The sequence below is a fragment of the Poecilia mexicana genome, unplaced genomic scaffold, assembly GCF_051168715.1.
Source record: "Poecilia mexicana isolate PSO_F unplaced genomic scaffold, ASM5116871v1 scaffold_11, whole genome shotgun sequence".
Taxonomy (NCBI): Eukaryota; Metazoa; Chordata; class Actinopteri; order Cyprinodontiformes; family Poeciliidae; genus Poecilia; species Poecilia mexicana.
The window spans coordinates 11,675,888-11,701,490 of NW_028263380.1; the positions used below are offsets into that span (position 1 = coordinate 11,675,888).

The window sequence follows — 25,603 nt, forward strand, 5'->3', positions numbered from 1 at the left end:
TTTCTATCCATCTATCAATCCATCCATTCTTACACATCACACCCTCACCTCAATAGAAATATCTGCAGAAAATTGATTTAACTTTTTTTAAAATTATTTATCCTCTGCTAATTTGAGTCTGGAGGAGAGTGGGATTTGGGGGGGCGATAAATGTGCACGAGCCCTGTCAAATGTTCACATCACATACACCTAATTAAATTATACAGATCATTTAGAAATAAAACGGTGCTCCGATGAACACCCTCAAGTGCTCTCGAACGTCAAATGTGGGACTCAAGACTGGAATAAATGGGTGAGGTGGGGGGAGAGAGTTATGGTTTCCTCATTACTTTGATCAAATTCAATGGTTTGTGCAGGGCACCAAAAAAAAAAAAGATCCAGAGCTCCCTGTCTCAGGACTTTAGGAATCCTCTATTGGCAGCTTGATTTCAGATACCACACAGCAAGCCATTGGTGGATTGGGGAAATGCATTCCTTGATAAGATAGGGCCGTTTTTAAGCACACAGTAGTAGCAGTGCTACATGAGGTGAAAAGTTGGTTCATTGGTGTGTTTTATTCTGAGTTGTCTTTTTTTTTTTTTTTTGCATGAGCAGCAAAAAGCCATTTAAGCCTTTGATGTTGCATTTACAGCAGTTCCCAGTTATCTTTTTTTTATGTAATGAGCAAACTATGAGGCTGCTAAAATTTAATTTATTTCCTTACCCAGTGTCGAGGTAAATTAGGCAGGGGTTAAGCTTCATTTAGCTTTATTCCAAAGGGCTGATTTTATCTACCTTCACATACTAAATTCACTAAATTACAATGCTATGTGAAGGTTAATATATTTCTCTCAATTCTCTATGAGAAACACATCATACAAATTATTCACACGCAGACTGTTTTCAAGTCTTTCTGTTAATCATCACATTTTTTTTTGTTTCACATACAGAAATACTAGTTCACTAAAAGAAATATTTTTAAAACCCGAGACTCGCTGGAACATGCGCTCTAACTTATTGGATATGAATACAAATCTGAACGAAAACCTGAAAAGAAACAATAACGTAAAAACAAGAAAGAAATGTCCACACCGTAAAGTATTTTTCCTTGAGTGTTCCACCCCTTCAGTGGACACGTCGCACAGTACCGTACAGCTTCCTGGTGCATTTCCTGCTGCTAGAACAATGTGTTTCTCAATAACCCGTCTTGGACTTTCACCTTTTGAGGTCTGTGGCACGCGTTGCACACATGGCCATGCATTGCTGTGCATGCATGGTACTTGCTTTTTTGTTTATTTTACTTTCATCTGTAGCTGTTCTGCTCCCTTTCTGGGCTAGCCTATTGACTCGACTGGAGTTTTCAGTTATAATTTAACTAACACTTGAGTTTGTTGGTGAAAATGCTTCGGCACAGGCAAGACTTCATTAACAACATACGACCACAGCGCTCCCATTATTCAGCTGTTGCAATTCCCACAATGAAAAACAAAACAAAACTTCTTTTTTCATCCGTGAGTTATGTCTAACAAAAGCACTAACTTTGTCGTCCCATGTAGAAATGAGGAGCATAAACTGCTTGCCTATTTGTAAGATGTTAATCTATTAAAAAACAAGTATTTTATTATCAGCGACTGACCACATAGGTTTGCATATACAATTTAAAAATATGACATCTCAGGTGTTTTTGTTATCACTTTGAAAAGAAAGAGAGAAAGAAAAGAAACGGCATTTGTGAGCCAGACTTGCGTGATAATTTCAGCTTTTGGATTACATATCAATGTCATCTATAAATAAAAACAAACCATCACATATCCTGTAGGCAGCAGACTACATCTGAAGTAAGTTAAAGTTGACAAGAACCTGGTTTGAAAATCCAAGAAAGGGAATCTACTCATTTATTTACAAGTTACACAGTTTTTTTTCTCAAAACAATAACTACATTTTGCCATTTAAAGAAAAGCTCCTTGTACCTAACTATTAATCTATTGTAATTTGCATTAATACTAAAAAAAAAAAACACATAAGGGAACGGTACCAAAACTGTTTCATACAAAGGATCCAATGTCCTCATTGCTACTTTTAAATCTGTAAACTGAAAAGGCAATAAACACTTCATAAAAACTTTAGATTAAAAGAGGCAGATTGGCCTTATAGGGGAAACGTGTAGCTTTTAAGAGATAATTTTAAATCACTGTCAGTATGCTAAAAACTTATTTTGAGGAGAAGCTCTATTTTTTGAAGCGCGGCAGAATACCGTGATTTTGCCCCCTTCGCCATCTTAATGTTCGATTCCATTGGCGGAAGCAACATCTTCGACTGAGCAGCAAGCGGGTGTGGTTTGGACCAGGACGGGTGGTTCACCTAGCAGTCCTTTTACTATTTTCAGCCAAGAGAAAGGAGAAAATTCGGCCCAACAGAAACAACGGAGGAGCCTTTCGACTCTGGTAAATGCCGCATGTTTAGCGCAGACATCAGTCGGTGTGTCAGTTCCATGCTTTAACCAAGAAAATCATCTCTGGTCGATCGAGGAGGGAGGCTCCGGTGGGGTTTTCTGATTCGGCTGGCAGCAGCACAGCAGGTTTTCTATGGTTGCGCCTGGATCTACTTTTTCGTACGTCTCGGATGGCTAAGCTAATCAAATCTGAATTAAACATTTGAGGGTTTTCCTCCCATGCCAAGGTTCCTGTGAATTAAAATGACATTCTTCAGTAGAGGTAGCCACGGGTCACACCGGCTGTGCCCATGAACAAAGGCTTGTTGCTAGGTGTTTCAATCATTCAGCATTGATTGTTTATGTTAGCTAGCTAGTTAGCTAACTAACGGTGAGGATAGCTGCGCACGTTAGGTGGCTAATTCTTGTTAGCACTCCTGTTATTCAGCACGCTGATTAAAAATCACTGTATTGGTGCAACAGACAGTTTATCACTCGGCGTCGATTAGTACGCTTGTTATTCTTCCAGTTTGAGCCTCCACGAGAGAGGAGGAGTCGTGGAAGTGATTGCGGGTAGAGGGGGTTGTGTCTCTCATTGGAAACCCAAGCTTCGAGGTCGGAACTTGGCCGTGGTAAGGGGGGAGGGGGAGAAATATGCCTTTGATGTTGTATGCCGCTGAATAGTGAATTGTGTTCGTGCTGGAAATACCCACCGCTTCGCTCTCTCCTCTCTCTCGGTTTGAGGTGGAGACTCGGCATTTCCCCCCTCCTGTCCTATCTGCGTTAACTAGCCAAACAAGCGGTGAAGACCTGGCAAAAGGTAGCGGAGCAAAAAAGAGGAAAGAAAAAAAAAAGAGAGGCAGACGGTGGTTTATTCCAACACTTGGAATAAAAACACCACGATTTGATTAGGCTGTGACAAATATGACATTTAGTTGAGGCCGTGTTTTCTTACTTTTCCGTGCGCTACTTTTACCATTTTTTCCAGACATATTTGCTGTGCGGGCTGAGGGCAGGCAAGAACAATGGCTACCCAGTGTGAGTATCGCAAACTTATTTATTCTCAGTTTTTTTTTCTTTTTCTTCTATTCCAATTTTGTCCCCTTCCCCCGCCCCACACACATACACATCGCTTTCTCGGGCTCAATTTGTACACATCTTAATTGGTGAGTTACAGTAACACTTTGTCAATTGTGGACTTTTGGTTGGAGCACATGTAACAGTAACTTTTTTTTTTTTTTGTTTAGTATTTTTGTTCTTTATCATTACCTTAGGGTACAAGGCACAGAGTTAAACATGATTTCCGTGCTTTAAATAATTTTCATTCCGTTTTAAGTTTTGCCATTTACATTCTTTAATCCTTTTGGATCTTTATCATTGCTTAGATTATTGCAGAGAACAGGCAGTAACAGGCCCTGTTCAGACATGGCATTGACATGCGCTGACTCGGATAAAAGAGCAAAGCCTAACCATTCACACCTGGTATTAACACCAGTCCGAAGCGATCTGATTACTGCTGCCCACTTTATTTCCACAAAGATATGTAGCCACATCAACAGGTTTGTTGTTTTTTCTGCAACATCCTTTCCTTTCCATCCTTAAATTCACAAGGTCTATTTTTTTTTCTGTTTTACAAGCCATTCTATTCTAAATGCCTAGAAATCATAGCTAAACAGTCCATTAAAAAAAAAATCTAGATTTTTAGGAAAATTTTGAAAATTCAATGTTAAAAATGCACCCTTGCTTTGCTGAAGTCTCTTTAGTTACTATTTTGCTTTGTAGTATGTTGGCTTCATTGCAGTTATTTGTGTGCAGACCTGCCTCATTAATTAAGTACCTTGATATTTAATCACATGCGTCATAGCAGCATCCATGGAGCATGTTGCATCAAATGGCAGCAGTGGCCAATAAGGTTGGAGTTTCACTGTGAATGTTGGTCTTTTTTTTTTTTTTTTACTGTGGAATCACTTAGATTGTTGGGCCAAAATCACAAATCGTGCTGTTTCAGTTGGGAGCACATTTTAATTGTCAAAGTCTTCAAAGTCATCCATATTTTCGACGTCACAGAAGTCATAGGATTGTATATACAGTCAGTTACATGAGCTGTATTAATCAGACATTAATGTGTACTGTTTGCCCATCTATTTAACAGATTGTCATACTGGTGGCCATTTTATTGTAACATTTATCGTTATCCTGCAAAATTGCTTATCATAAGAACTTTCATTCATTGTGACAATGAGGAATTACAATTAATGACGTTAGAAAGCTCCTAGAACCGTCTTTATTGTTGGAGTTATTTCTGTTTCCGTTTTCTTCACTGTTGGTTTCACGAGCATATCAATAAATGAGAAAATCTCAATAAGTGCTATTACTGTTTGCAGTTTATTCTTATGTCAGGAGTCTTGAAGAAGCCCCTTCCAAAACAGGTTTTCAATTTAAGGGAGACATTTTGTTTGTTGTGCTTTGACAGCAGTTGCCTTAAGACTAAAAAGAAGTTGAAAACCCTTTTTTTTTGTATTGTGATCACAATAATTAGCGCAACATATTGCAATGAGGTTTAAGTTTATATTGCCCACCCCTGTTGTGAACTAACAGAGTAGTAAAAACATTTTGTATTTTAGGATTCTTAAGAGTCAAGAAAACTCTGGAGTTTGATCACTGTTTTCTTTAATATTGCTTTTAAAGATCTGTAGGAACCATCATAATTACACAGGTGGGACTCTGGTAGTTACAGTAGCACTAGAACACGACATTGGTATTTTCTAAATATGTATTTTTGCACAAACTCCGCAATTGTTAACACAGCAATCAGATCAGTCTGTTGTCGCTGGGAATTCCTGGTGAGAATTTGTTCGTCTCTTGTCTCATTTTGTCTTTCTTCTGCTCGTGTAGCTGATCTGATGGAGTTGGACATGGCTATGGGTGACAGCAAGGTCGCTGTGAGCCAGTGGCAGCAGCAGTCCTATCTAGATTCAGGAATCCAGTCTGGCGTCACCACCACAGCACCATCTTTGAGTGGCAAAGGGAACCCCGATGCCGAGGAAGATGATCCAACTCTGTATGACTGGGAGTTTAACCAGCCCTTCACTCCTGAGGCTGCAGGTAAGTCGAGCGTAAAACAATTTGGTAAATGTATAGATTGAACTCTAGAAAAATTATGATGAATTTCGGTAAAGATGTCCTTGACCACACACACAATGTAATTATGATTTTTCTGTGTTTGTTTCCCAGACATCGAAGGTTACGCCATGACCCGAGCCCAGCGTGTGCGAGCTGCTATGTTCCCCGAGACCCTAGAGGAGGGGATTCAGATCCCGCCCACCCAGCTGGACGCTGCCCATCCAACGGCAGTACAGCGTCTGGCGGAGCCCTCTCAGATGCTAAAGCATGCCGTGGTTAACCTCATCAACTATCAGGACGATGCCGAGCTGGCCACCCGGGCCATACCCGAGCTCACCAAACTGCTCAACGATGAGGATCAGGTCTGTGAACAAACCATTACTTTAATTACTCAAAAGTACTTATCATTCATCTTTTTCAGATTGTCACCATTCTTAACAAAACTCTTGCCCTGTAGGTTGTTGTGAACAAAGCTGCCGTGATGGTGCATCAGTTGTCAAAGAAGGAGGCGTCGCGTCACGCCCTGATGCGCTCGCCACAGATGGTTTCAGCGGTCGTCCGTGCCATGCAGAACACCAACGACGTGGAGACGGCTCGCTGTTCTGCCGGCACGTTGCACAACCTTTCCCATCACCGTGAGGGGCTCCTCGCCATCTTCAAGTCTGGAGGCATTCCTGCTCTGGTCAAGATGCTGGGGTAAGATGTGAAGGATTTTGTATTTACATGCCGTCGCAGCTTTTTCATGTCTACTTTATGTGAAGCTTTGATCTGCCATCACAGATTCCTACCTGATTTCTCTTTAGGAAATGTATTTACATGAAAGTTAGTGTTTGTGTGCGATGTATCTAATCATTATGAGGAGCAGAATAGATGGATTATCATAGGGGGGAGAACAGAAGCTCTAAAATGTGATTTTTATAGTGTTATCTGCTCACTCTCAGCCTGATTGAACCACAGTCTTCTCTTGTTTTCTGACAATCATTTCCTTTAATATTCTGTTTAATTTATTCATTTATGAAGCAATTTAAAGTAAAGAGATCAAAGTTCATAGCAATAAAAGCATGATAATTAAATAGCATTGTATCGTTCAGCTTTTCAACGCCTCACTAATATTAAAGAGTTAACTTTAGATGTTTGTTCAGTTATATAGAAGAGTGTTGTTTCTGTTATGTCTTGGTAGAGCTGACGTTTGGCGTGCTGACTAAAAACTAAAGTTGGGAGCACTCTGACCTTATACTGATGTCATCATTTTTGGATTTCATATTGCATTTAGACTCCATGGTCCTGTAGATACTGCAAGTCATACTTTGCCAGATTATTTCTGTTTCTAGTCTAGAGCATGTATTAGTTAGATTTGCCAGATTACTCAGGTTTGTCACAGTAGGTTGCTGTCGGTGGATAACCTCGCTACTCAAAGCTCATTTTATTGTTCAAAGTGAAATAAAAAAACAAAACAACTATATGTTTGTGGGAAACAGTTAGAGGGATAACGTTTACGTGAGATTGTTGCAGTAATGGACTACATCAGTCAGTAGCCAGCAGATATTCAAAGTCTGTAGTGGTAATAGTTGCTAGCTTCATCTTTTTTTTTCTGCTGACTATTTTTGCTGGCCTGCTTCTTGCTTCTGTGAATACATTTTCACAACAAAGCTACTTCTATTGTCCCCAGTTCGAAAATGGAGCGATTTGTTTTTTTGTCAATTCACTCTGTTCTGTTGTGTGCATAGTAGAGCAATTTACAGAGCCCCAAACCCCCAAACTATTCTATAAATGAGCAGCTATTTTGGAAAAGTGTGATGCAAAATTTCCACAGAAACTCCTGCACTTTTCATGCGTTTGAAAGCTCATAAAGGCCTAAAGTTGCAGACAAAACACTTGGCTACAAGGCAAGTTGAGACCTGTTGGATGGAGCACCTGTGTTTGACTTCTTTATTGTCTCACGTTACTATGTTTGCAGTGGATGTTGGAACGTTTACAAGTTGTATAGATTTTCACCTGGCTTAGAACTGAATATTGTGTTCTAATGGTCTTCATAAATACATTTTAAAAGAAGGTGCTCTGCTTGCTTTCTGTCTAATTTGACAGTGATTGCATCAACATTTCTTCCTTGTTTGCCTACTTGGGTGGACACTTGGTGCACTGTAGCATCACTTTGCAGTAATTATCTCTACCGGTCATTGCCTGAATTTAGTAATTGCCACAAGCTAAACAACATGTTTGATGCTAGATTAAGGAATCGGAAGGTAAAAGGCGGCGTTTTGGAGTATTAATTGCAGTTAGTATTTTTAAAACGATTTAAAGTTGTTGGTGCTCGCTGCTCCTTGTGTTGGCTCACCTTTTTCTTTTGTCTTTCAGCTCCCCAGTGGACAGCGTGTTGTTCTATGCCATCACTACACTCCACAACCTGTTGCTGCACCAGGAAGGCGCCAAGATGGCGGTGCGCCTCGCCGGAGGGCTGCAAAAGATGGTAGCCCTGCTGTCCAACACCAACGTCAAGTTCTTGGCCATCACTACTGACTGTCTGCAGATCCTGGCATATGGCAATCAGGAAAGCAAGGTACAGGAAGATCTGTTTTTTGTCAATGCGTCGTCTTTGTTTTGGCGGTGTGTAGTAAACACGAAACTCTTTGTTTTAGCTGATCATTCTGGCCAGCGGTGGACCTCAGGCCCTGGTCAACATCATGAGGACTTTTACATACGAGAAACTGCTGTGGACCACAAGCAGAGTGCTAAAAGTGCTCTCTGTCTGCTCAAGCAACAAGCCGGCCATTGTAGAAGCTGGTACTTGTGACAGAAATGAAACGGATTAAAACAATGCCGCTGCATTAATGATTTGATTATTCATGCGATCTTTTATTTAACTTTTTAGGAGGGATGCAAGCTTTGGGTCTTCATCTAACAGACCCCAGCCAGCGTCTGGTTCAGAACTGCCTCTGGACTCTGAGGAATCTTTCAGATGCTGCCACTAAACAGGTACTGTTGGACATAATTTAATAGATGATAAAAAAGAAAGTAGCTGCTGACTTGAATTAAGTCAATTTTACAGTCGAGTGGTCCAAACTAGTGACCCCCTACCTGTGTGAAAACTAAAAATCTGATCTTTTTCTGATCGGTGCTTATACCAAATATAAGTTCCCTGCAGAGCTTTGTTACTGACACTGAATGAACGTTGGATTTGACAGAACTAGAACCTGGAGCTCTTTACTTTCAAATGTTGGCTTTTTATTTTGAAATCATCAAAAATGTATGTTCAGTCACGTGATGCACATTATATTATATAGTCACAAAAAGGAAAGAAGTGAACTTTCTGTAATGTCTCATAAGGGTTTTACCTCTGTCCCATAAACCAGAGGGTTTATTTATCTTGTATGTTCTTTTTTTTTTTTTTTAAAGAGGCAGCTTTATACATTTGGGATGTTCTTGAGACATTACCTTACTGTAAGCATTTTGTTACAACTGATACATTTTTAATACAACCAGAAATTCAACAAACAGAATTTGGTAAAAATGTCAGATCTGAGTTGGTGTTCAAAAATTGACTGTCGCAATCTCTTGTTGGGAGCTTATAGCTGTGATTTTTAGTGTTCAACTTTGAGCTCTGTTTCTAATAAGAAAATCTAAAGCTCTAGGAAGATGAGTTGCATTCATCTATTCTTGTCTGTAGGAGGGCATGGAGGGTCTCCTTGGCACCCTGGTCCAGCTGTTGGGCAGCGACGACATCAACGTGGTGACTTGTGCTGCCGGCATCCTCTCTAACCTGACCTGCAACAATTACAGTAACAAACTCATGGTCTGCCAGGTGTGGGGCTGTAACCGTCTACATCATGTCTTGATTTTAGTCTCGCTGGGTCTTGTTTTATTGACGCGCAACATTAACACACGGATGTTCCTGTTAGGTTGGCGGCATTGAGGCTTTGGTGCGAACCGTGCTCCGGGCCGGCGACAGAGAGGACATCACAGAGCCGGCTGTGTGCGCCCTGCGTCACCTGACCTCGCGCCACCAGGATGCAGAAATGGCCCAGAATGCAGTGCGCCTTCACTACGGCCTGCCTGTGGTTGTTAAGCTGCTGCACCCACCGTCCCACTGGCCACTAATCAAGGTCCTTTTTCCATTACACTTGTAAATTAATGAAACAATTAGAATAATTACAATTTTTAAAAGGTACAATCCATCTTCTGTTTAGGCAACGGTCGGTCTCATTCGCAACCTAGCCCTGTGCCCGGCCAATCACAGCGCTCTGCGGGAGCAGGGAGCCATTCCCCGATTGGTCCAGCTGCTTGTCCGAGCGCATCAGGACACCCAGAGGCGCACGAGCATGGGAGGGAACCAGCAGCAGTTTGTGGTGTGGCAGTTTGTTTAAACTTTCTCTTTTGAAGATTTGGATTTCTTTTTCCTCTTCTGTGTGTTTGACTTTGTTTTCTCCCCACCCTTGAACTCATCCAGGAGGGAGTGCGTATGGAGGAAATAGTTGAAGGTTGCACTGGAGCTCTGCACATCCTGGCCCGGGATGTCCACAACAGGATTGTGATCAGAGGGCTCAACACCATTCCACTCTTTGTCCAGGTACAACCGCAGAACATCTGTCACTAAATTATAGTGATTTATAGTTTATAAATTATTATAAATTTCAGAATGATCAGTAGCCTAAAAATCTTGGACATTTTTAAATCTTACTCTCACTTGCTCTCGTGTCCAGTTGTTGTATTCTCCAGTGGAAAACATCCAGCGCGTCGCAGCAGGTGTTCTGTGCGAACTGGCGCAGGACAAAGAAGCAGCCGAGGCCATCGAAGCCGAGGGGGCCACCGCACCGCTCACTGAGCTGCTGCATTCTCGCAACGAGGGCGTCGGTGAGAATACAAACAGACGCAGTTTTACCATTTAGTGTTTTTGTTTTTCTGGTTGCTTAAGGATTTTTTTAATTTTTTTTTGTGCATTCTCCTTTAGCAACCTATGCTGCAGCTGTCCTGTTCCGCATGTCTGAAGACAAACCCCAGGACTACAAGAAGCGTCTCTCGGTGGAGCTGACCAGCTCACTGTTCAGAACCGAGCCCATGGCCTGGAACGATGTACGTGCTAATGCTAATAAATGAGCTAAAACCAAATTAATAAAACAGCCGTAATGAAGCTTGCTGGAACCATGTTCAATTCTTCTGAGCCATAGCATGACTAAACAGAAGAAGAAAGCCAAGGATTTACATCATTTGGTGCATTATTTATCAAAGTGAATGTTTAATTTCTCTCTCCAAAGTAGCTCTTTTTTTTATTTCTTATTAGTACACGTCAAGTGACTTCACAAAATGATCTTTTCAACTACTTCTTAGAAGCAGTGCATCATTAACTATAAATAGGGATGATTTCAAATTGAGGTTTGCTGAAAAATTACAAGCGGTGAAGATCTTATTTACAGAAGGTAACTTATTGTAAATCTGGAACAGTTTTATCCTTTAATCTCGAGTCTCAAAAATATGACACTAGTTGGCGAACCTCTTAAAGGGATGTGGTTTTATTTACACAGAAGCCAAAGATAATTAGGAAGGAGAAGCGGTGCACCACCAGCAAACTTCCTGTGGGAAACGCAAACTACAAACAAACTGTTTCCCAAAACTAAAGTAGCGGTAACATTCGCAGAACAACTTTTCACGAACATATTTTGACTTTTAACTTGCATTTCATTTAGTGCTGCATGTTCCATTCAGTGTATGTTTAGGCTCCTCTGCAAACCCCCTTCAGTGCAAACGCGTAGGCTTAAAGGTTCCTACTTTGACAAAAGCGCTTAAGTAGGAATCTTTAAATCTTAAAGGTTTACATTAACTCTGACGTTTTTGAGATGGAAGTTGATTTAAGATGATTGAAGTCAGTTTAGTACCAGAGTGAGCTTACAGTAACTGCTTGTAATTTTAAACTTTGTGCCTCTGGCCCATCAATGTTTTGTTTATTGTGAATATCTAGAAAGAGCCATTCTAATGTACTGATGAGTAGTTTCTGTCAGTTATCTAATGTCAGTGTTTGGTTCTTCAGACCGGGGACCTGGGTCTGGATATGGCAGCACAAGGAGATCCTCTGGCTTTCAGGCAAGATGGTGAGTTTTTAAGCTTTACATGAGCTTCATTCTTGTCTTCCTCCCCCCCTCCCCCAAGATGTTGTCTGCATTTCTAGAAAATCTTTAGGATTGTTATGTTTTTTGGTAATTGCACTGAAAGTAACAGCACTTTTGTTTCTACACTGAGGCTTCTCTCTTTCAGCATTGAACTGCACAGGAACAAACCTGTGAGTTTGTACTTATCCAAAAACTACTACAAAGTTACGCTACCGTACACATTTCCTGACAAAATAGAAACGTGCCAACTAGCATGAAACGACAAACTTGCAGCATAACGTTTCGTTTTTGCATTGAACCTTGTGGGTCTTATTTTTGCCTTTCAGACGGAGCATATCGGGCGTACCCAGCAGCTTATGGCCAGGACCCTCTGTTAGACCCTATGATGGAAGGTGCAGACTACCATGCTGATGCGCTGCCCGACCTGGGTCACCATACTGATCCTTTGCCAGACCTTGGCCATACCCAGGAACTGATGGACAGCAACCAGCTGGCCTGGTTTGACACTGACCTGTAGGATTGGTACGAGCCTGCAGATCTTTTAAAAACCTCACGTATGGATTACAGCATATTAATTGCACATTATCTTATGTTTTCTTTCAGTCATTTTCCAATAGAACCTGCATTGTGACTGTCCTGTATTATCTGAAGCAGCATTACGATTGCCCTGTAGAGTGTTAAAGGTAAAGAGAGAGGAAATTAAAGTGGTCCTGGGAAGTGCCTGACACAAGAAAAGAAAAAAATAAAAATCAAAGATGGTTCCCACAGGATTGTTTAAGCAAGTTGAAACGGAGGGGACAGGAGAATTTCCAAGTATCAAAGATATCACACAATGGAGGGTAAAGAGCAGGTTTTCTATTTGGATGAGTGCACAAGAGGTTGATCTTAAAAGTGTGAAACACATGTTTTAGCCTTGCCTGTATTAGGTTTTTTTGTTTCTACTTTTCTTATTCTATTTTTTATTTCTTTTTGTAATACTCATTATATGTTATGGTACTGACCCAGCTTGCCTTCGCACTATCCATTTTCATTTTCTCTCCAATGCTAATCATTTGTATTTTTTTTCTTTCTTTCTTTCTTTTTTTAAGAACGTATATTACACGTAGTGTTAAGTTATAGTGATATTATACAATGTTCCTTTGGTTATGGTCGAATGTGTAGAACACTAATAATCAGTTGAAATGTACTCTGACTTAAAGTGTAACATTGTGTAGGTTTTTTTTTATATAATCTCAAAAATGGAGAATTATGCACTCTTAATATGTGCTTGTTTAAGCATAAAAAAAATATGTCGGTGTCAAATGTTCTAAATGGGGAAATGGGTGAAATTAAGGGTGGGCTGGGGATAAATCTACAAACAAGTGTTTTATATACAGTATCACTGGTAGGTTAACAACTATTTTGTATGCCATCATTGGATGTTTGATAGGAAAAAAAAATAACGCTATCGTTGGTGGTTTGACAAAACCCACGTTTCATGTCCTATCAATGGTAGCTAGGTTGACAAACGGTTGTAGTCCTGCTGTGTTTATTTTGGAGACGAGGTTATGACACGGCTGAACAATAAAAAGCATTTTATTTCATCCAGTCTTCGTCCCACGTCTTCTGTCTTGGTTCCATAGCTTTCATTTAAACCACAGTCCTAACACTTTATTTACAGTTGTTTAAACCTACATTTCAATTATCCTATATATATATATATATATATATATATATATATATATATATATATATATAAAATTGTGGTAAAGTCAACCAAAGATTGGTGCTCGTTCCTTTCGGTATAAACAATTACATTCAACTTTAATTAGCTGTAGCATAGCGGTAACATATTGTGGAAGTCCATCAGGACTTAAACTATACAATATAAACGCCTTCACTGAATCAAATTTACAGCATTTAATCATTTTTATTTAGCAAAAAAATACATTTCACAACTGATATAAACTATTTCCTACAGTCTCCCAGAAGGATTTTTTTTTTTGTTCTATCTGCAAATTTTTTCCCTCATCTGGAAGAAAAAAACCTACAAGTTAACTGTTTCACTCTACTTTTTATGTTCTCCACAGCATTGTGTACCATTGGAGGTATTTTTCCATGAAGTACCATTATCTTGTAAACTATTGTCTTTGAATCAAGTCAGTCAGCTAAGGTGCTTCATATGGAAATGTGGATAATGGTGAAAGTGGTCTGATGCTGTCTGAAAGCTTGGGTGGGGTTAAGACATTCATTCCAAAGATTCTTGTCTGATGGCTTACGACACAGTTGTCAAACTGCAGTCCTCAAGCAACTTTTAGATGTGCCGATGCTGCACCACACCTGAAAAGAATAATTAGGTCATTAGCAAGCCGCTGGAGAACCTATCTACACAAGAAGGAGGTAATTAAGCCACTACATTCCAGTGTATTGTACCTGTGGCACATCTAAAGACTGCAGGACGGCGACCCTTGAGGACCGGAGTTTGACCCTGGTTTACAGGAAGGGTTTTTTTTTTTTTTTAGTAGACCAGCAGATGGAGTTTAAAGATTCAGGACAATAGCATTAATTTGATTTTTTTTTTGTTATTTTCAACTGGCTAGGCCGTCCTGCAACAAGGCATCCATATACCATGACATCTCTACCTACATAGTTGGTTCACACAGTATTTGGCTTATGCCAAACAAGATCTATGTGCTCAACTCCAAATAATTAAATTTTAAGTCAGAACTTGTGGTCTTGAGTTTTCACTGACAACTTTTAGTCTGGCCTTCTCCTGTGAAACCTTTTTTTCTACTAGTTGTCCAGTAGACTGTCAACATTTGCAGCTGCTTGCTCCTGTAGTCCCATGATGACATTCTAGATTTTCACAACACTTTTTTTTATTTTTTATTTGTTCCTGAAGGAAAGGGATTGTAAAAGTCAGCAGATGGGATAAATGGGAGCACAAACAATCTCTAATGTGGGTGATTTAACAGGAGCAGTGTTGTTTAATGGGATGTTTCAAATGGAAATGAAATGGCTACATTCCAGTCATTTTCACCTCTTTTAAATGTCAGTGCAGTCTGACCCAGTGGAGCGACGGGGCAGGGCTGTTTGATCTGGAGCTGTTTTCTAAAGTCCTGAGCTTCTTGTGTTGCAAATAGGACCAGAATAAAACCTTGATAAATGCCTCATTGCAATCAGGTTGTGTCCCATCAATTCTTAAGCATGCTGTGGTTAAACCCCTTCTTAAGAAACCTAAATTAGACTCAAGTGTACTAGCAAATTTTAGGCCCATTTCTAAACTCCCTTTTTTTTTTTAAATCTAAGGTTCTTGAAAAATTAGTTTCTATTCAGCTTGAAAAGTTTTTAAATGACAATAGTATTTTAACAGAAGTTTCAGTCTGGGTTTTAAAGCTGCTCATAGCACTGAAACAGCTTTGCTTCGAGTGTATAATGATCTTTTAACAGTTGATTCAGGCAATGTTGTAGTTTTATTATGTCTAGATCTGAGCGCTGGATTTGACACTGTAGATCATCAGATTCTTTTATATAGATTAAAGCAATGTGTTGGCCTGAGAGGCCCAGTATTTGTGTGGTTTAAATCTTATTTAGAAAATAGAAGTTTTTCAGTTCATCTCGACCAACACTGTTCTGAGGCCAAACATTTAAGGTACGGTGTTCCCCGAGGCTCAATTTTAGGTCCTATTTTGTTCATCTTATATTTATTGCCACTTGGTCAGATTTTCCATAAATTTAACGTCTCTTTCCACTGCTTTGCGGAGTCTAGAGATTCTAGAGGTTTATTTGCCCCTTAAACTACAAAATGGTAAAAATTAATCTCTTCCCCTAATGATAGATTGTTTAGCTGAAGTGAAATCTTGGATGGAATAAAACTCTCTTTACCTAAATCAAAGTAAAACTCAAGATATATTATTTGGTCAAAGACTTTAAACTACAAATCCGGATCTGATTCTTGGTTCTTTAGCTCGGTTTTGTCAGACCTCTGCTAGGAATCTTGGTTTTACTTTTGATAGCAGTTTAAAGCTAGCTAAACAAGTTAGCTCTGTCGTTAAATCACGTTTTTAATCACATGCCGGATTTTAGCCAAAGCTAAATCTTATTTTTTTTAAGGACTTTGAAGGACTTATCCATGCCTTCATTACAACTCGTTTGGATTATTGCAATTCTTTATATAGTGGCGTGGATAAAATCACAGATGCAGCGACTTCAACTGATTCAGAAGAACGCAGCGGCACGGCTTCGTACAGGAACCAGGAAGCTTGACCATATAAGGTCTATAACTATTTGAAATGGGAGTTTTTATTTATTTAGTTAGTTAGTTAGTTAGTTAGTTTTTTTATACCAACCATCACTCCATGAGTGCCTGGCTTAAAGAATAAATTTGTAATTCATGGTGGAGCATCAAGTTTCCTGTCCAAAGACTATATAGAAATCTTATTGAGCATCAAATACCAGAACACTTTAATTACAATCTGTTAGCCTGTGCCTAAAATCCTAAAAATTGATCTACATTAATTCTCTATTAAATCTGTATTCTTCAGAACACTTATCCAACAGAATGTTACCGATTCCTATTAAAAAAAAACTTGTGAGCTAAACGGAGGAGAAAAGTAAATGACAGAAGACCCAAAACTAGTTTATCTGAAAAGACTTTGTTTAATAATAATAATAAAAAAAATTAAAGGTCACCATGTTTCAAACCTCTTGAAATGCTGTCAGATTAAGTGTAAATGTGATCATGAATACATTTTGCTGAAAGATGAACAGTTTTTAACTCCTAATTAGCAAAAAAACCAACATTCTTGATCCGATTTCAAAGTAATATTATTGCACTTTTTTTTGTATGTCTTTCTCTTCCATTTTTTTTTTTTTGGGGGGGGGGCTTAATCTCAATGCTTTTTACACCTGAATATACGTGATGATTTATTAACCTCACTCAAAAATATTTATCTGGGACAAAAAGCATTGAGACGCAGCTGTTACAACAGTACATTGGCTTAGCATGTTTACAGGTTTCTAAGAAGAAGGAAAAAAAAAAAAAGTACTTTGAAGTGTGTATTCCGCCAGAAGAAAATGCAGGAGACTGCTTTTTACAGGTGTGAAACAATTCATTGCCATACATGAGACGTGACGTTTGTAAATGTCGGTGCGGTATACGTGACGAAGCCGTGCTGCGCCCTGGTGAAGTAAGGCGCAGACGAGGGACCAGCGCGCACAGGAACCCACCCGGCGCGTTCAACAGCTCTGTCAGCCACGAGCGTGTGATCTGTGCTGCCCCCTGCTGAGCCGATGTGGGAAAAACAATTCGAAGCGTGTGAAATAAGGGGACCCGCGGGGTAGCAGATGAAATCACTTTGTGGGGTCGTGGGCAAAGGCCGCTGCTCCACGCCAGGCAGATGGGAAGCTCCGGAGGGCGGAGAAGGGGGGCTGTCTCTCTTCAACAGGGATTCGACGGAGAAAGGCCCAGTGAACTTCACCTTACATCTGACCTGGTCAGGCCTGCGGGGTGCAGGTTGAGGAGAGGGGGCAGCTCTGTCCAGCTTCTCCCTTTCCAGCTTAGAGGCCAACTCGGGGAAGAATTGCAGGAGCCCGTTAAAGTGACGGCGCACCATCTTCGCTGTGATCTGACTGCAGTCCAGTTTCCAGTAGTTTTTCTTGCTGTTCAAGGAATTCGGGATCACTGGAACCTAAACAAATAAAATAAAATAAAATAAAATAAAATAAAATAAAATAAAATAAAATAAAATAAACGGGTCAATATATGATGCAGCGTTATTTCACCAAATATATTCACACAGTCAAACAAAAAAGAGAAAAAAGTAACAAAAGTGAAACTTACTTTGATGAAGCAACCGTGAGTTGACAAACAGACTCTGATGTTGTTCTCAAGAGATTTTCTATCCTCGGACATCAGCTGCATCAGCCTATCCATCAACTGGGGGAAAATAAAAGAAAAAAAAATGAAGAAAATATTCAGCATCCTTCTGACACATGACACATTTCCCCGTTTTACATCCAGCAAACAACATGCATTTTAAAATATTTCAACTTTTCTCACCTGAGTGAAAGTGAGCATCCAGTTTGGAGCATTCCGGAGGATTACAGCAATCTTGGACAGGTAAGTCGTGGCCCACTTGAAAGCAGCTCTCTGAGTACTGCCAACAGGGCCATGACGATAAAACTCAGCTCTGTAGCCCATCATCTTGCTCTGCTTTCCCTCTGCTGGAGATTCGACCTGGGCACGGAGAGAGACTGGTGGTCACATCCCCTGCTTCTGTGAGGACGAAGTGGTCGGCTCTGGATATAAGTCCTGTTAGAACAATGAGACGTCAGAAGGTGTCCACTGCAAGACAATAGGGAGCCATTCAGAAAATAACGGCCCTATTAGTGCTGGAGGTGGAGCCAGGTCCAACCTGAATTTGATCTAACCTGTAGATAAATGCTGACATGTGTGACAACAACAAAGTCTCTTTTCTTGAATGCACTTAATGCATTTATGCCTCTTCGTGGCGTCAAACCAACTTTAATGTTTCCCTAACAAAGTTTCAGAAGAAAACTCTGAGGTTTTCTCTGTAGAAATGTTCATAGCTTTTATTAAAAAAAAAAAAAAAACGTTACAGGGAGAGTTTTATCTGGAAAAATGTAAAAATAACACTGAGGTGTTATTTTTACATTACATTTTTACATAGCTAACTTCTATGCTAGTCTTTGAAAGATGTGTTGCATTAGGCTACACACACATATACATTTAATTTTCCCCCCTCCTAATTTTACTGTCTTTGTAATAGAAAAGCTGCAAATTTTATTTAAGCCTCTGATAATGTGTGTACTTTCTGTAAACACTAAAAATGTACAGTTACACTGAACAAAGGGCGTGCTGCTTGCTATTAAAATGTGCTCAGGAGACTGTTACGCTATGTTCTTTTCTTGATACATTTACATTAAATGTACTGTAGTTGTTTGCACCGAGATTCTCTATATAAAATAAAACCAGAGAAAGAAACGATATACTTTATGTTCCCCTAAGGGATTTTGACTGCACGTGGCAACACAGAAACAACAAAACATACCAAAAAAAAAAAAAAAAAAAAAAAAATCACTGTTCAGATGACAAAGTTTCTCCTAGCAAACGGAGAAGCAAGTAGGCAGAGCGACCACACCCTCTAATCAGATGAATGAATTGAGCTGGTAACAAGACTCTCATCCCATCAAAGTTGTGCAAACTGTATAGATCTAACTCCTTGCATACAGGCAATGTGTTGATCAATGGGGATCACTGATGTTAATTAGTGCCGTCTTTATTAGGGACAAAAGGCAGGAGAGTGAATTAGAAAGATGTGATTTTATTGCTTTCTGGAATGTCGCAGGTCATTCGCAATGTAGATATCAGTAAAGCAACAGGGAGGAAAAACATACTTAATTCTTTATTTTTTTCTTTTAAACTATGAGTTTTTGGTTAATTACGTTGTAAGAAGATATAATGAACCCGACGTCTGCTGCATGTTTTGTTTTTTTTTAACACAGAGAAAATATCCAAGCAGAAATAACATCTGTAACTGGGGTTTAGGAGAGCAGTTTAAGATTTCATTAGTCTAACTTATTATCTTGAGTTCGTAAATGTACATTTTAGGCAACATAGCTACAATATTTCAACACCTATGATTAGAGTTTTACGTTAGATTTCTCTACTTTTGTGTATTTTGAAGGCTTAACATTGTATTTATCATAACAGTGAGCACAAAATACTTTTACTCAAAATTTCTGAAAAAGACAGCATACATTTCAATTAACACATTAAGATGTTTTACGATGCTGTCTTTTAAAATGTGTTATTTTCACTGTTTTTAAGACCTTCAAACTTCAGCAAATTTTGAATGGATGCTTGGAGGTTACTAATGTATTTGTTTTAAATTGTAGTAAAGTGTTGAAACGTATGTTCTGTAATAGATTACCACGTTAAATTAAGTCGAGCTTAATAATATAAGTCAGTGCAGGTGTACATTAAATCCAATTTGTGCAAGAACTGACAGGGTTTTTTTTGTTCAAAAATCCAAAAGCTCCTCGTCAGAGGTCACAGAAATATTTCTAAGTTTTGTTTGACTGAGTTGTGATGCAGCAAATTTCAATTGAATAGATCCTACATTTTCATTCAATTGTTTCAACTCAAAAATAAGCAAATAAATAAAAACATAACGTGGCAGGCCCAACATTTTCAAGATTATTTCTGATTTATTTGCGATTTCATTTGAAAGAGCTTAGAATACAATTCTAGTGAACCTAAGACGATGTGTTAAAAAATAAACAGGGCAGAAAAGAATTATAACTTAGTTTTCAATTAAATATTTCACTTTCTTGTATGACACGCCCACACCTAAAGCATAGTTTGAACATTTCAGGAATTTGATTATATTTTTTTAAAATTTAGATGGTAAAAAAAAAAAAAAAAAAGTCCTACATGTTCAATTGTCTTTATGTAAGAAATGTTGGACATCAACTTTAGGAAGTAGAAATCGAAAACGTTTCAGATGAAGGTGTGCTTTCTGTGTTCATATATAGTTTTTGGAGCAGTCCACCTCTGCGGCCTCATGCTCCACGTCCTGCATTGACGGCTCGTCGTTTCGCGAAACGACGAGCCGTTGCCCTGCAGCACACACCCTCTGATGTCCTGTTGCTAGAACCGGTTTTAAAGCTGGAAAACACAGGACTCTCGTCTAGACCTTTTCATTACTCCCATTCGTGTGTCTCTAAGAAACGAGATGCAGATTAGGACTGAGCAGTTTGAGACGTAGCTGTTTTCTGCTCAGAGCGGATACTTCATGAAAAGCATCACACATGCTTGACAAAGATTGTCCTTGCTTCCCAGAATGCTCCAGGCAAAGATGCTTGCCATCATCCAGGGCAGAAGACATTTACAATTTCATCTTTATCATGGAAAGCAAAACGTACGACTTTCTGAATCTAATGTTTTACAGTCGGTGGACTTATTTCAGAAGACAGAAAGTTTTTGGAGAATCGACTCACAAATGCTTTCTTAAGGTACATGTATTTTTATTTATTTTACTATAAACTTAAATTTGTTTCTCTGCTGCATATCATCTAATCGACCCTGACTTTTTCAGATTCCACTGATTTCAGATTCAAGGGAGGAACTACTGGAAACTGGACTGCAGTCACATCACAGCAAAGGTGGTGCGACGTCACTTTAATGGTCTCCTGAAGGTCTTCCCTGAGTTGGCCTCTAAACTGGACATGGAAAACCTGAACACGCCATCAGAGCAGAGCTCAACTCTCTCTCCTCCTCAGCTTTCATCCTGCAGCGCCGCCTGGGTCAGAGATGTGAGGGGAAAGTTCACTGGTCCTTTCTCGGTCGAATCCCTGCTGAAGAGAGACGGTCCGCCTGCTCGGACCTGCAGAACTTCTCCTCTGACCAGGGGTGGCGATCTGGGCAGATCAGCTCCCGAGGTGCACCACACCCTCAAAAAAAATTAGTTGGATTGCTTCAATTTGTTAATTTTTTTTTAACAAATGTATTAAGTATGTTTAAGATAACAGATTTAAGTCAGTCTTACTCAAATCATTTAGTTTACTTCAAATAATGGTAAATGGACTGAACTTATATAGCACTTCTCCAGTCATTTTGACCACTCAAAGTGCTTTGCACTAGAGCATGGGCGTCCAAAGTCGGTCCTCGAGGGCCGGCATCCTGCATGTTTTAGGAACAACCTTTTCAGCATGAGAATGTTCCTCTTGGGCCTTCTAACGAGCCATCATTTGATCCAGGTGTGTTAAACATCGACACGTGGCAGGAGGAAGCCGGAACCTTCTGATCACAAGACGACTACTCTACCCACAGAGTAGTCGGCCCAAATAAAGAACTAAATTAATAAAGGATCTCTTTTGTTCAAAGGGTTTTTGGCTGAGGCAGCCTTTATTTGAGCGTAGTTATTCAGGAAAGCGGTTAATGACAGAGAGGAAGACCTGCAGCTCAGGTTGGGCATCAAACCTGCGAAGGCCAGGTCAAGGACTAAGTCCTCCTTATGTGGATTGTGCTCTACCCCTGCGCCACCACAGCACCCTGGTTGGTACAGAATCTGTCCCTGGTTAGCTTGAGTCATGGTGTCAGACGTGGGATACAAATATGGTATTGGACTTAATTATGACAGTAAAGTCAAAGTAAAAAGGTCATTTAAGGAAAAGATTTGTAACTTTTAAGTTAGAGTGTATTTAGAGGACACTGTAAAAAAAAATTAGTTTGGAACTACTTAAAAGTTTGAGTTGGCTTTCTGTAGAATTAAGTCAAAGAGATTTTAAATGTTTATTAGAACAAAATAAATGATTTGAGAAAGAGTGACTTAAATTTGTCATCTTAAACCCCCTTATGAATTAAGTTATAAAAACTTGGGAAATTGAGTTGGAAGGACTTAATGAATTGGGTTGGTCAGACGTCAGACTGGCATTGAACTCAATTGTTTTAAGTAAAGTCAAAGTGAAAAGCTACTTCAAGTCAAAGATTTGTAAGTTTTGAGTTAAATGAACACAAAAAAGTAAGTTGTCATATTTGTATCCCACGCCTGACACCATGACTCATAGCATAGCAAAAGCAAAAGAATTAAGTGAAATTAATGTAAATAAGTCCATAGGATGAACTGCAGCCCAAATACACCTTTCAGAGCGCAGCTGCTGCTACTCTGAACAGGATCTGCTCCTTCAGACTTCATCTGGATCTTCCCCCATCTGCTCAGCAGGAGGCAGCACATCAGGAGGATTCCTGCACACTCTGATCCCTCCTCCTCCATCTTCAGCTGCTTCCTATTTCACCGGCTCGCGCTACAGTTACATCACACACTCTGCACCAGCATTTCCACCAGAAACTCTCCGTTTTTAATTGTATGTTTTTGTTTTAACTCTACCAAAAAAAAAAAAAGCACTTTTAAATTTGTGGTTACACTCCAAAATATTTCAACATGGACATGCAGTACAGCCAGACAAAGCCTGTGATTTGTCTTTTTTTAAATTATTATTATTTTTTATTATTTTGAGTTTCAATGCAAACAAAAGATTTTCTCCTGGGGTAATGCTCAGAGAGATGAAATATTTATGCATAATAATAATAATTTAAAAAAGTCCCTTTTTTTAGGTCTGTATGATCTGACCACAAGATGGAAGCAGAGTGTCTCAATTTGTTTCAGAGACGAACCATGAGACAAAATTTCCAATCTTGTACAACTAATAAAATAAAATCTCACTGTTTGACCTCTGGTGTGAGGTCAACTCTTTTTGTTTTCTTTTTTTAAATGCCCTTCCTATTTTAATTCTAATTCCTTATGAAGTGATGAAAGAGATGTCAAACATTTCCCAATATGTTGAGCCAAAGTGTAGACATGCTGGAAACTAATTTCCCTTTTAAAAGGGACTTTAAACTCTGGTCACATTCACCCCATTTGGCAGAGTGAGTGGCATGACACAGAGTTGAAAGACCACTTTGAGATTAAGCAAATTGTTTAACGAATAGAAGCACATTTAGCTCGCACAGAAACAAGTCTTAACTTGCGCAAAACATCTCAGCTTGGGAAAGCAAATGGTGCTCTTCTAACTTGCATGAGGGGAATTGTCATGCAAAGCCAACTGACTTTTAAAGCCAATTGGATGCACTAGACTGATGGGCTGTGCAGAAGCAGAAAAGCAAGTAGCTCATGGTGACTGTGCAGAAGCTGCAGAAATCTGTTGCACTGGAATAACACTTCAACAGGCAGTTAATTTCACAAATATGCCCTTTATGGAAGAGGGAGTGTAAATACTTCTTTAGAGGTTGTGTATATGCTACAGGTGCAGGTCAGGTCTTGCAGTTCTTGGTATGCAGCGGTTTGTAATGAATGCGGTTAGGGGTGCTGTCATGACACTGATGTGTCATCATGACGCAAATATTTGTTATATTTAAAGTAACATTTTGTCTTTTATTTTTGATTGGAATAATATGAGTTATTTCAAGTTGTGGTTGAGAGAGTATAATGAGATTTTTAGTAATGCTGAATAGAATGGGATTAGAAAAGGCGTTGGAGGGTTAAAAAAAAGGGGTTAAAATTACTATCTTTGAAGAAATCAAAGGTGAGCGAGGCACTGAATAAGAATAAAGGTGCTAAAGATAATAAAAATATATTTAATTCTACAGCACCAGAGGCTCTGTTTATGATGGGAATCTGTTGTAAAAAGGAAGAAGTGGTTCATGTCAAGTGCAAGTTCTGTTTAATGTAAGTTATTTCTTTAAAAGCTTCCCTCTTTGTCCTCTGATTTAACTCCAACAATTGACGTCTTTGTCCCTGAGTGTAAATTATAATCTGTACTCTGGCTTTTTACGTCACTTTTCAAGTAACTGCTTCTTCCCTACTGATTTATTTCTATTTATTGGTTCACACAAGCAAGCAGTGAATATGAGGTGTTGCCTTAAAATACATCCACAAACATCAGGACTTTCCCAAGTTGATCCCAATGATCAATTTGGAAAATGGATTCCAATGTTTGCATGCAAACATTGGAATCTGATAAGACGAAGAAGAAAAAAAAAATTCTCAAAATTCTGGCTCATTCACTTAACGAATTAGTGAATAATTTCTCTAAAAGAGGAAAGGTTTTATTTAATGTCAGTAAGAAAACTGTTTTCATGCAGCGCATGTAAAGTATCTGGTTTCAGCTGTTTATACAGAGAGCAGAACCGTAGTGGGAAGAGGGATATTAAGTGTTTTATTGGAAATTCCCTCTGCCAAAACCCAGATCACCCTGACGATTTATCAAAAAACAGGAATGTTTGGAGCTCTAAGTGAAAGGAGTATTTGTCTCCCAAACTCCAGCTTGGAGCCTGATAGCTTATTTATTTATTTATTTTGGAAACCCTACAAACCACACACATTATCACATTAGAATATGTTTCGATTAGATAAGACACGCTGGAACACTGTGAGATTGTTGTCAAGACCTTTACACACTTGTATAAAGGTCTATCTGGATTTTCACAGTAGCGGAGATAAATCAGTGGGGATGTGGGAGTTTTTTATTCCAGCATGATCTCATCAGGCGATCCTAGAAACCGACGTTTTAAAGGACAACCGTGATGTGCAGTGTGAATCAAAAACAGTTCAACCTAAGACGAGCTACGAGCCAGAGCCCATTCTTTTCCTTTCCCCTGGTGAGCGTAGCCTCTTTTAACCCCTCCTGCAATTCAAACAATGTCCTGCAGTAAACGAGCACGACTTTCGGCGCTAACGTACAAAAGAACATCCTCGAGCTACTGCTTGCAGAAGTTGCCTCTCGTACTTTGCTCTTGAACGTTTCCACGCTAGAGCAAACACTCAGCAGGACGTGAATCGTGTATCAGGGGCTGAGCTCTGAGGTCAAAGGAGACGAGGTTCGGCCGAGGTCTCCATCACCGTGTCCGGCCGAGAAGTCACAGGGAAGTCAGGTACACATTCAGGACAGCCGGCAGTTTATGATCCAGCGAATCAACGCCAGACACGTGAAACAGACGAGCACCATAAATGGTGGTTAAGTAGATCGCGAGCAAACAAATATTTCTGAAATGCTTTCCTTTTGTATTGTAAAGACTATAAAACACAACAACACAAATTAAAGCATTAATCTACTGGTCTTTTGGTAATGTAGAGGGGGAAAAAATGTATGCAACATATCTAAAATGTCTAAATGTATTGCCTTTTAGCACCATCTGTAGTAGCAGTAACTGTGGCTAAATATTCTCAGTAGCCATTGATCAGTTTTGCACAGCAGCTTTGTGGAATTTTAGCCCTTTAGCTATGATTCCTGATGTATTTCCTCACATGAACTCTTTGCCTTGTGCCCCTTTCACAACCTTTCTTTTCGATTGAGGTTAGGACTTTGACTCGGGCCACTCTAAAACATTAACTTTAGGCTTTTATTAACAACTATTTGGCAAGTTAACTTGTGTGTTTGGGGTCATTCTCCTGGCGCGTTACTTCCTATC

General features: G+C 39.4%; 2 protein-coding genes across 3 annotated transcripts; one reads left to right on the plus strand and one right to left on the minus strand.

Annotated features, from left to right (window-relative positions):
* Positions 1-2,266: 2,266 nt before the first annotated feature.
* LOC106921026 (catenin beta-1-like) lies at positions 2,267-13,218 on the plus strand. Of its 2 annotated transcripts, none has more exons than XM_014992444.2 (17): positions 2,267-2,423; positions 3,399-3,448; positions 5,306-5,515; positions 5,645-5,895; positions 5,991-6,229; positions 7,889-8,090; positions 8,170-8,314; positions 8,403-8,506; positions 9,198-9,332; positions 9,430-9,633; positions 9,718-9,876; positions 9,978-10,097; positions 10,231-10,381; positions 10,479-10,600; positions 11,553-11,613; positions 11,958-12,153; positions 12,235-13,218. In XM_014992444.2, the coding sequence occupies exons 2-16, from the start codon at positions 3,436-3,438 to the stop codon at positions 12,146-12,148; spliced, it is 2,307 nt and encodes a 768-aa protein (XP_014847930.1). In that variant the 5' UTR covers positions 2,267-2,423; positions 3,399-3,435; the 3' UTR covers positions 12,149-12,153; positions 12,235-13,218. The 2 variants fall into 2 exon arrangements, with proteins under 2 accessions (XP_014847930.1, XP_014847931.1); XM_014992445.2 differs by lacking the exon at positions 2,267-2,423 and adding an exon at positions 2,883-3,230.
* A 2,908-nt stretch (positions 13,219-16,126) lies between these two features.
* LOC106921013 (forkhead box protein H1-like) lies at positions 16,127-19,346 on the minus strand. The gene is made up of 3 exons (XM_088010201.1): positions 17,672-19,346; positions 17,453-17,548; positions 16,127-17,300 (listed from the first exon to the last, which is right to left on the minus strand). The coding sequence occupies exons 1-3, from the start codon at positions 17,813-17,815 to the stop codon at positions 16,722-16,724; spliced, it is 819 nt and encodes a 272-aa protein (XP_087866327.1). The 5' UTR covers positions 17,816-19,346; the 3' UTR covers positions 16,127-16,721.
* Between the last annotated feature and the right edge of the window lie 6,257 nt (positions 19,347-25,603).

What these genes read in the sequence shown, in the direction of transcription:
- LOC106921026 (XM_014992444.2), top strand. An exon ending in GCTCTGGTCAAGATGCTGGG is followed by an intron (nt 6,230 to 7,888) that starts GTAAGATGTGAA and finishes TTTGTCTTTCAG; the next exon opens with CTCCCCAGTGGACAGCGTGT. An exon ending in CCCACTGGCCACTAATCAAG is followed by an intron (nt 9,634 to 9,717) that starts GTCCTTTTTCCA and finishes TCTTCTGTTTAG; the next exon opens with GCAACGGTCGGTCTCATTCG.
- LOC106921013 (XM_088010201.1), bottom strand. Translation starts at nt 17,815, where the DNA reads ATGATGGGCTACAGAGCTGAGTTTTATCGTCATGGCCCTGTTGGCAGT. An exon ending in GGATGCTCACTTTCACTCAG is followed by an intron (nt 17,549 to 17,671) that starts GTGAGAAAAGTT and finishes ATTTTCCCCCAG; the next exon opens with TTGATGGATAGGCTGATGCA. An exon ending in CTCACGGTTGCTTCATCAAA is followed by an intron (nt 17,301 to 17,452) that starts GTAAGTTTCACT and finishes TTATTTGTTTAG; the next exon opens with GTTCCAGTGATCCCGAATTC.